At 38.6% G+C, this 11,863-nt stretch overlaps 1 protein-coding gene across 2 annotated transcripts in view; it reads right to left on the minus strand.

Moving 5' to 3' along the window:
• LOC145497719 (adhesion G-protein coupled receptor V1-like) overlaps positions 1–3,470 on the minus strand; it is a 75,144-nt gene extending 71,674 nt beyond the window's left edge. For both annotated transcript variants that reach the window (XM_081477563.1, XM_081477555.1), the window contains exons 1-2: positions 3,344–3,470; positions 164–333 (exon numbers count right to left, since the gene is read on the minus strand). In XM_081477563.1, coding sequence (XP_081333689.1) covers positions 164–331 — 168 coding nt within the window. In that variant the 5' untranslated portion in view covers positions 332–333; positions 3,344–3,470. The remainder of the gene's footprint in view (positions 1–163; positions 334–3,343) is intronic.
• Between the last annotated feature and the right edge of the window lie 8,393 nt (positions 3,471–11,863).

Consider the following 11,863-nt stretch of genomic DNA (forward strand, 5'->3'; position numbering starts at 1 on the left):
TTATTTCACTAAGATGTCCACGCCCCATTACACTCAAGACTCATCTCCTTTCTCTTGAGTGCAATGGAAGTACATTTTAATGAATATTTTAATGATACAACAAGAGAAATCCTCTTATGATTGACTGCTTTTGCTGTTGAGTAAATTAATGGGTGACACCAACCTTGCAAGTAACATCCACAGTGCCTGTTGTTGCCCCTGTCCGGGAAATGCCAAAAACTGCTTGGGTAAATGGTGCTTCTTCTACTTGAATATGCGTGTTTGTAAACGTAAAATTCCCATCACCAGCAGCGCTTGCCAGCAGCACTAACAGTGCTAAGGGATAGTACATCTCTGGAAAAAAATATAAAACACTACTTTGGATATCTACTTCAATTATTGCAGTACTTTGTAGTTAGCAATGATACAGATTCAACCCAATATATGGCACAAATAATATGTAATTTTATGTTAGTTTGAAATAGAGCGATTTTCACTTGCAGATCAAAAAGTATTGGGTACATTACATGCATTTAGACTACAAGTGGTCCCTCTTTCGCTCAGTCCATCATGCATGATGTGAAAGAAACCCGCGAGAAAAAAATGGCCATGCAAAATCATGGGGGTGAGGAGCGCACGAAAGGAGGGACTACTGCCTAAGCCAAAGAGTTTGACCTTTCATGGCCGAGTGATTTTTCGGTGTAGGATTTCTCATCTTGACGTCCTCTTATTATCGCCTGTTGTCAATAACCTTGGGAGATCTGAATAAAATTGCTCTACTCTACTCTTCAAGTAGCAAGGCAAAACTTCTGCCATGAGAAGTATATCTTTGTTCAGTGTTCGTTCAGCAAAACTGCCAAAGAAGTTTTAAAAAGAAGATGGCAAATGAGGCATCTTGTAACGATTTTCACTGCGCCTGTAGGTGTAAATCTACAAGTTATTGCAAAAATTTCAAATGCAGAGTTTCAACAGGGAATTTACATTATGTATTTGACATGGGAGATCCTGCCGTGAAATGTTTGCCGATATCAGCAGAAAGTTTCAGGTGAATGTCCAGTTTCAAGTGAAAGTCCAGTTCAATCTTTCAAATGGACGGTAGAAAGGCCAAGCTCGGTGAATTCACATTCACTGACTTGGACAATGCTGTTGAGTGGCAAAATCACTAACACGCTTGCAGTCAGGTTGGAGGGGGAAAGCTTTGCCAAACAAAACACTGGATAAATTTAAGTCTTTCCAAAGGCTATTGGCAGATCTGCAGGAACATCCCGGCTTGCAAAGCGTGATTCCAATGCTTCGATTTGAATGTTGACAACACATTGTCAACGCTCCTAGCATAAGCCAATCATATTTTTGCGTTGCAAGAGCAACACATAACTCAAACTCCCTGGCTTAGGTGGTAGTCCCTCCTTTGGCACGCTCCTCGCTCCCAGGATTTCGCGCGACCATTTTTTTCTCGCAGTTTTCTTTTTCATCACACACGACAGACTAAGCCAAAGGGGGACTACTGATAGATTATGCATTACTACACCACACGATTGGGTTAAAAAAACTTGCCCAATATTTCCATCAATCATTAGGGACACATTTTCCCATGCTTCACGTCAGCTACATGTATTTACTTTAGGTTTTTATTGGATAGTCTGTGTCCTTCGTCATTGGCTACAGTGATAACACATACAATGGTTTTGGTTTTACAACACTCATTTGAAATCTACTACTTGTATACTATATTAATTAATTTGTACATTAGAGTGGATACACATGACTGTAGTTAAAACTTAGTAATGTTTAGTATTGTAGATATAGAGGTATCACAATTTCTCGAACCCTCATTTTTTCAAACCTCCTGATACATGTAACTTGAACCAAAAGTAGTTTCCCTCTCCTCCGTTGAACACTGTAATTTTACCTCTGATTTCTCAAACTATCCGATATTTCAAACCAATTTTTGTCCCCCTGGGAATTGAAAAACTCGGGATTCTACTGTACATGTATACCTGTTAAGTATAACTCGGACAATAATTATTAGAAAATTGTTTTTCGTCACATTTTTTCCATAATTCATGCTTCTCCAATGAAAATTTTCCTGCACATATGTGTACAAGTTGTAAAAACTATGACAACTTTTCTCAAACTTCTTTAAAGCTGATTACCTTAGTTCATTATGTGAATATAAGCTACACCACATTGCTCAGTTTGAAAATTCTTGGAGAGTGACATCACACTTGTATGAATTTAATAATTCAAACCAGCCAATTAGACACAACTGTCATTCTAACCTTCTAACCTCCTTCCTTAGTTACAATTATTCTAAAACCACAACAAGATTGCAACAAATTGAAAAATACGCATTTCGTACATGTACGATCAAATTAAACGGGAGCGTAAACCTAAAAAGTTGATTTCTTAAACCTAATGAGGTGGCAACAACGGAGAAGTTTTCATAACGAAAACACAGTACATAACACTTTTTCCCACAAACTCAGCTAGTGTAGCTTGAACATTGCAAACACACACAAACATTGTTTTCGATGTTATTGTTCAACGAAGTGGTATATAAATGCACAGAGAAACTGTTCAAGCAACCTGAATTTGCAAAATCAAAACATAAAACAAGGACGGTTTATAAATATTAATCGATTCACAAGTGACAACCGAATATTATCGTCTCTAAAATTTCTCGAACTTGCATGTAAGCTTAATCAATATCATTGAATTGTTGAATCGCCTCAAAATTCAAGACATAAAAAGCAAAACTACACTATGCACATTTTCACTAAACCGGCTTTTTATAAGCTTCGTAACTCTTCAAACTGCCGAGACTCGAAGCTGAAGGTATAAATTTTGAAAAGTTTATCATGGCGTCCGTAGCTATGGACGCCATTAGAGAATTCGCTCGCAGTTAAAGCGCGCGGTTTGGAATGCATTGAAAGAAATGTTCTTGCATTTGAGACTTCACAATATTAGATATCCAACAAACAATAACTGGTGAAAACTACTTTAGAGATAGGGAATAAAGCATTATAGCAGAAAACGAAAATTAAACTCTAGTAGACGTTTAAATTTGAAGACAGCTGCGACACATGCAGGTTACCATCGAGCTGTTAAATCGCGCGCAAGCAATTATCTTCCTTCGCTGCAAAATTCAGCAGCAGCGACATGTACGACTGTTAGAATACACATATACTACGGAATTCTGTAAACAGTACAATTCTTATTTAAAGGTTAACGGAACAAAAGAGAGCTCTTGAAGTGTGTACGTTAAGACTGCCATGCATGATATTCATCGCTTCAAACAAACCTCTTATGTTTTCCAAGTTAAACCTTCGCCGGCATAACACACTGAAAGAATGATAAATTTTACCTGTTGTACGTGCCAAAATATCGTCCAAACAGCCTGGATAAGTTTGTTTACAGCGATTTATTGCACCATTATTTCGTTGACTTCTGTGGAACGATGCGGTCCGCACGACTGAGCTATGCCAGCGTGAACCATGACGTCATGGCACGTTCTCTCACGGATGACTGGTTCCTCTCTGTTCGAGGCCTTAGAAGAAGTCGGTTGGGTTATAAACATAGATTTGAGGTTTTTCACAATCTAATTATAGCATTGAAGGCTTGCAGTAGAAGGCTTCCCTAACTTTGAATATATTTTTATTTGATTTTGTTTTGGTAAGTACAGAGTCACCTCTGCCTTCGACTTTACGGTAAAAGGTGACATCCACTGATAGACTGCTGCTCCTGGCTGCGACACTCAAGAATGCAAAAGTACACTGTACTTAAGAATCAAAATCTCTAAAAACAAGATTTAAAATGGATTTTTTTTTTCTAAGTAGCAAAAACTTAAGTCAGTATCACTATGTTGAGAAAAGCAAAATCCATTCTTTTGCTCCTGGACGATGATCGGATTCGGGCCTGTGGAAATTAAACATGACAACCGACGCTGTGATCTACTGAAGGACGATTGTAACTGTATGGTCCACGAAACTTACTTTCGTATCCGTGATTTCTACTTTAATTTGGAAGATGAAAGTGTTCTCTGGCAAATGTAAAATATGGAAATGAGAGCGGCAACAATTTCGTTTAGTAAAAACCAAGCTTAATTCATTTAATGATATATTTAGCGATTGGAAGAATTGGACCGCTAAATTTGCGATAACTTTAATTTTCCGAATACTGACCATGACATGTACGTGAACGAATACGAAAATTGTAAAGCAGAGTTAAAAAACAGGTCGAAATGTATAGGTGAACTGAGATTGGGGAACGAAAATCTGACGAAATTATTCTTCAGGACTAGAGGAAAAAGACCATCACGGAACTAGCAATGGAAGACGATTCAATAACAAATGAAAAACTGATAATGAATGGAATGACGGATGAAATTTCAGTCTTAAACTGAGAAATTTGTAACGCGAAATCTTGATATGTGGAGAGAGAGGGATCTTACACTGTTTGGGAAAGTTATCATCAGATAAAATGTCTAGGTTTGTCACAACAAAAATACTCAGCCTCAATTCTTTTATACATTAAAATATCCCAGAAGAATAAGAGAGATAAAATCAAAAGAGTCGAGCTGTATATCAAGACCTTGAAAGGCGGAACACGTATGATTGATATCGAAATCATGATCATAGCTCTTAAGGATCCAGCTAGCCTAGGTTTCTAGACGCCTGTCTTCAGATCTAGAAAAAATTGGAAAACAGTTCCAGATTATATCCAGAAGACATGTCATGAAAGAACAACCTGCAGCGGAGAATTTTTGACAAACTTTGATCACAACTTCCTCAAATAAGGAGAAAACTGGGAAATAAATCATCGCATAAAAATCAAATTTTGTAAGAGCGTAGTAGCTGCGTGCTATATTATTTCCTCAAAAAATAGTAATGCGATTTCCCCTAACTTCCTGGTTCCATGATTCTGCTCATGCAGAGCTGCACAAACATAAGGCGTCTAGTTTCAGTCTTTCTTCCGTCAACAAATCAGGCCGATCTCTCTGAACTTTCATGGCAGGAGAACTATTATAATCAAAGAAAAGCGTTGAGAAGTTTTTGCCAGAACACTACCGATCACGAGAAGAACAACACACTGATTACGTCTTTTATATATCAGGCACACTCGACCGAATGAGAATAACTTCAAAACGACAAAAACTGTTAAATTGATCCTGTTAAATTGTGGAGAGCTTTAACTATCTAGGAGTTATACTGTCCTCTAATTTTACTTGGTCTGAACATGTTGGACATGTAATATCTAAGGTGAACCAAAGATTAGGTCTTCTACGCATTTACTACCATTTAGTACACGCCTTCTTTACATTCTCGTCCCCGGTGCTACTCGTCTTAAAATGTCGTTTCTCCGACCACGTGACCGAAAGAAACGGAGGCTCTGGAGACGAGAATGCCTTCTTTACTACGTACAAAAGCCTCGTCCTTCCTATCTTAGAGTCCTTAGACTACGCTGATATGGTACGGAGCGACAAGGATAGTGCTGCTCTAATGAACAACCTACAGTTGCTACAAAATAAGGCTGCTAAACCTACTTTACATAGACCCTTGTATTCTTCCAGTTCTTCGCAACGGGGGCACTTAGTCAACTCGGTTGGTTAAGTTTAGAACAACGGAGGCTCTTTTATCGTTGCGTATTTTGCCCCTTTGTTTATAAATGCATTAATGGAATAACTTCCCCACAGTTTAGAACTGCTAAGAAACAGCGGTGTACATAGTTACAGTACACACAACAAAGACGATCTTAGACTTCCATCTGTAAAACGAAATTGAGGATAGCAAAGAACTTCTTACCATGTCTTCAAAGATTGGAGCAATTTAGATAGAAATTTACTTTTGTGGGAAATTGTAATTGTTATGATTAATTGGTAACAGGACATCGTGTCGTCCAATTCAGTCTGTAATCATACTCGTAATTAACAAATCGGACTCCCGCTTCGCGGTCGTCCGATTTTGTCAATCACTCCTATGATTACAGACCGAATTGGACTCCACTCAGTCCTATTACCATTATTAATCATACTCGTGATAAACAAATCGGACTCCCGCTGCGCGGTCGTCTGATTTTGTTATCACTCGTATGATTACAGACCGGGTTGGACTCCACTCAGTCCTATAACCATTACTTACTGCGAGTTCCCGTCTGAAGACATGATTGATCATCGCAAACTTTATTTTTTATGCACACAACTTAAGCATACATGATCTCTCATATATTCACTTGTATCTTCATCATCTACCGGTATATTACGAACTCACAATGTGACCTGGGGCCCGCTTCTCAAAGGTCCCGAAAAGTTTTCGCACCCGGAAAGCCGTTGCAAAATCTCAAACCTCATGGTTACAGAGCTGTTTTATTCACATATTCTTAATATGAACAGAGGTTTCATTCCGTAGAAAAAGTTTCAGGCGTACACACCTCTCTGTCTTTAAATACCGATTAACTAAAAATGGCTTTACGGGCCCGAAAAGTTTCCGGGGCTTTCGAGAAACAGGCCCCAGCTCCCAGTTGGCATGATAGCTGAGTTTATTTTGGTAGAGTACAGGACCAGTATTGCAAAGTTTATGGGTTCGAATCTCGTTCAAGCCTGAAGATTTTTTAGGCTTTAATTTCACAGCTGCGATGATCAGTCATGCCTTCATATCTTTCTCCGCAATTAAACATTTTAATCGTAATTTTTAGCAAAGTTAAATTTAAATACACTACCCCACAAGCTTTTAGCTTTAATTATTATCGTGTTTAAATAAAGTTTATCTATCTATCTATCTATCTATCTATCTATCTATCTATCTATCTATCTATCTATCTATCTATCTTTCATATATTCACTTGTATGCGTCTCCGTATGTTGCTTATGTTCATGCACTTGTGAAGACCATCTACAAAGATAATATACAACACCGGAATAAAATATATTCTTTATATTATAATATATGATAATAATAATATCCTTTAAATTATGATATATTCTTTAAATTAGTGTCCGCCGAAACATTATGATTTCCTGCTTACAAGACTCTACGGCGACAATATTTAAGGCTTAATGATTTGCCTTGAGGGATGTTTTACTAAGGAGCTTTTTAACGGAAAATTTAAATAAGGATTTCAAATTTGTTAATTTGACAAGCCCTCCCTGATCCCCCCCCCCCCCATCCCCCTTTCCCCCAATCCGTCTTCTACAAGAGTCAAACACTGAAGTTAAACGATGGGCTACAAACTCTGTCGGTGATGTTTGAAACTATTGAATACCAGCATGCAATTAGTCTCCTCCGCAGCCGTTTCCCAAAAAACGGCTGCGGAGGAGACTAGTATGTAATTAGCTTGGTGTGTTCTCAGAAAAGGATCATTAAGCCCCCCGGGGGGACTTCTATATAAAAAGGACGGAGCTACTTGTCGTACCTTTTAGGGATTAAAAGAGCGGTTTTGGTGCCTCTTAGAATGTTCAGCCTCCAAGGTCCTCGGCGGGAGCTTTTGCAGTGCTTTTGAGGGAATTGAGTGGAAAAAAATAAAAATATATACTGGTAGTAATCAAAGATTATGAGAGTGCGTTCGACGCGCGCTTTCGACGCCGTTACTTTAATATATATTCCTTAAATGATTTCACTAGCTGACTTTCTAGCTCTGCCTATTCCTAAAATCAACAATTTTCATCAACAATCGAGGTTTTAGAGACAGATAATATTCTCACATTAACTGGTAATGTTTAAGCGTAAAAGCTAATTTGTAAAAGTATATATTTCACGTACATTATTCTCAACCTCGTTCCCAGGGTCTCTCATCTTACCGCCTCCAGGGAGCGGTAAGATGAGAGACCCTGGGAACGAGGTTGCACTATTCTAAGCTGGAAGTACAAATATAAGCAAACAATTGTGCAATCGCGTGCTCGTTTATCGTAAACAAACTCCGTGCGACTGACCAGGTTATTTCCCCTGATGAATAAACCAAAGCATACAGTATTTACATAATTTGCTGTTCCTTGGTTCAGGCTCACTCTTATGAATCGTGCCTTCAGAGACTTTAGAGTACTTTTCCACCGATTCCAAATACGACCGGATGAGCTATCTGTCGCGACTGGAACTAATCAACAAATGCAATCAAAATAAAGCTGTTGCCACAGTTAACATCCTTAAATTAAGGGAGTAAAGCCAAGGCGATTCAAAGTCATGTTCGCTAACATATAAAATAAACAAGGACAATTCCCTCAGATTTTGATAAATGCTACCGTCGAAGCGTTTAAATTCACCAAAATCCTGAAAATCCAACGCTGAGAGCACAAAGTAGTATAGCCCACGGCGATCGCTACTGAATGGAAAGAAGTCAGTGAAATGTCCAGCGCAAAGACGAGCTCACATGCATGGCCTACTCACATGTTCGGCACATGTCTTATCACATGTCTTATCACATGTCTTAGTAGCGGTACCAGCTTACTGGCCGTGACATGCCCCTGCAACAATCAAGCGGGATGGCCATTTTGGTGTCCTTACAGCTAGAGGGTTCTTTTCAAAATTTCCGACGAGCACCCCCGTGTGTTTTATGTGAGAGTCTCCTCCCCCGGGGGGGATTAGTCTTGAAAGACTCATTTATCTATTGATCGGATCTCTCTTTCATTAACTAGACTACAAATGACATTGTCTCAGTTTCGCCTAATTACCGGTTTCACGGTCTGTCGGAGAAAAAACTGAAAAACACTGTAGAGTGCGGCTTTATATACGGAGGTTAAACTTTACAATTTGCAGAGCATACTGACGGCCAAAGTCAACGCTTTGACAAGCGTTCTGACTGTTAGCTGGCGTAGCGGGAACCGATCGACTTCAATCCACAGGCAAAAGGTATCCAGGTAGGTACAGAGTAAAACACCTTTATGCTAACTTGAAACATTACATTTAGTCAGATTATTTTCAAAGTTTACAAAGAACGTGGTCGGATTGATTTGTGATGCTATGAAACTGTCTTTTGCCTCTTTCTGCAGTTCAGTTGAGGAAGTTTTGAAAAGTTCAAAGTTTGATTATTTTTATGGTTCTTTGCTTGTAATTGTTAGAGAATTGCTCAAGCATTAACATGCCTGTTATATTTTAGCTTTATTACAGTAATCTAAACAAACTGACGATCATTCCGGCAAAATATGTTGAAGGCTTTGAAAAATCATCGAATGGTTTTAGAAGACTTCCACGTAGCTTAGTGTTGCGACAGCGTTTTTTATCACTTGATTTGTTAATTTCCGGATCGAGCAGCTATTATATATAATATATATATCCTATAGCAGCATCTCTGTTCGCTATTGACATTAATGTTCATCGAAAAAACATAATTCCAGCTCAATCAACTTTAGAGTAATAACGCCAGAGAATTGAAATAAAGTCGGAACGAGTTCAACTGAAGGTATGGACGGCTTCTTTCGAATTCCCTGTTTCCGAAGGAGGTCTGTTCTCGTGGCTTTCAGCGAATTTCCAACGTGAAAAAAAACAGTTATATTTCACTGAAGGATGCCAGATCCAACCAATGAAAACCATTAAATGTTTTCCCACATTACTCACATTTACGAGATAGGAATTTTAACCATCAGTTCAAGTGGCGATGCATCATTAGCGAAGGCCACGACATCAAGTCTATTGACGGGAGACACAGTCTGTAAAGCAATTATTGACTGCCTCGAGGGGAATATGGCTAATTATCTTAAAAGAGTTTTTAGTTTGTTTTGCGTGTGGTGTTAATATTCTGCTATAACTATAAATTCTCCTCAGGGTTCCTGTACATTTCTTGTAATGTCAGTTCGGAGAATTTAGTTGCCAATCAAACCAATGTACTTACCTACGGGAGGATGTTATTAGATGTTGATCACATTAAAACAATTAAAGGGTTATTGCTGATTTTTTCGGTATTAAATAAGACATAATGACTGTGTCACAACTACGTAATGGGCGAGTGTTACCAGCTCATGTTTTGCGCGAATTGGCTCATGCAGGAGAGTTTATGAATTCATAGAAACCAGGATTGGGTTGTTCGAAAGCTCGTTAACGCTAACCCAGGATAAAAAGTTAATCTTCATTGCTTATGTTTTGGGTAGTCTGAGATTGTTCCCCGGATTGTTCAAACTCAAAACAGAAGGCAAAACAATAAAAACTAAAACCGTATTGCAAAGTTACAAAACTCAAATCAAAAATAAATTTTCGCTAATCCTGGGTTAACTTAAACGGGCCTTGAACAACTCATCCCAGGTCAATGACTGTCCAACAAAGATGGGGTATCTTTCTAATTTAGGCATATCCGAGGCTTATATGCTGTGTATAAACATGTGCATGAATCTATTTCATTTGTCTAGAATAAGGTATTGATTTTTAAATGTCCGGAAGTTATCAGTTTTAGTCTGGTGGAGAAAATAACTAGTTAACATATTGAAATTATGTTCAGTACCTGGTGTGAAGATTTTCGGCTAACAATAAGCACATTAAGTTCAAATCAACAAAACCATCAGTTTTTTAACGGAGTCTTTAAGCAATCAAGTCCCTTAAACGACGACAAATTAAGGCACGTAGTTTATGGCAGGGCAACATTTCACTAAGTCGTCCATTAAGTCGCCCTATCTTTAAAATATTAAAATGCTAAACGCTCGTATTCTTAATACGAAGAGAAGTTCCCTTCATACAAGAAGTTTCAGGCGTATACACTTCTCCGTTTTTAGATACAGATGGACTAAAAATGGCTTTACGGGCCCAAAAAGTTTCCGGGGCTTTCGAGAAACGGGCACCAGAGCTGGTTTAGTGGCACAGCCCAGTCGCTTTTCCAAAGATTTCACCCACCTCCCCCCACCGCCCCAACCCAAGGTGCAGTGGAACCCCGTTAATTATAATACGACCACATTCGGGCCATGGAAAATTGGTCGTAATAACGGGGGGGGGGTCATATTAAAGGGGTTCTTTAAATAGGAAAATGACTGACTGAGCTTTTTTTCGGGCCAGAATATATAAAGTGCCGTAATAACGAGGTCGTCGTAAGCCCGGGGTTCACTGTAGTGTGTCTCTGTCCTGTTACTGATGAGGAAATATCAGAGTATCATTTTATCGGTTGAACAAGGTTTGTTCGCCACATTAGACTCCTTGCAGCCGTCATTTCAACACTATGTATTAGATAAGTTAAAGGACTACTTCAAATCTGATCCAACATGCAATATAGCTGTTTACAGGTCTTCATCAGGTTCCAGAATTTACTGCGAGTTGCAGAATGCAGGATTTAAAAACAGGGACCGGACTAAAATTTCATCACGTTTCTCAGGTTCCACAGTTCGAGCTTTAAGTTGCCTTTAAGATGTGATTTCCTGGCTTTTCCCACGTGAAGAGTGGACTTATATCTAATGGAATTAAAGTAATAGTGGGGTTTGTGAACTGAAGTTACTCCCTGGCTGCTGACTGAACCCTTAGTGCGCACAATGTAGCATTTTCAAGGTCTCTTGTGTTCATGTAGAAAACTCAGAGGTGAGTGTAGGATGTTGTCATTGAAAAACTGTACTAAGGAAAAAGGAAGAAGATCTGAAATTTTAAGATATCTAATATCGACCTCGGGTAATTTGGGCTTACATAGCCGGACCAAGGGAGAGCGAGTTAGAATTGATATAATGAAGATTTAACAAGATTCCAAACAGCATGAACAGTATCATAACCCTAAGTCTTATAATATAGTAATCTGATTTGCCCATGGGGGGTAACGACAAATTTTATAAGTTCTTTATCCAGAAGCAAGTTAAGTTTAAGTTTACTGTAACTCAAATCACCTATACTCACACTGTCGAGCACTCTTCCTGATTTATTGAGCTTCACATCATTAAAGTGTGTATTACTATAAAAATGTACAGAAAACAAAAGTTTTTGATCGAAAAAGGCCA

Source organism: Orbicella franksi, chromosome 1, assembly GCF_964199315.1.
Source record: "Orbicella franksi chromosome 1, jaOrbFran1.1, whole genome shotgun sequence".
Lineage (NCBI taxonomy): Eukaryota > Metazoa > Cnidaria > Anthozoa > Scleractinia > Merulinidae > Orbicella > Orbicella franksi.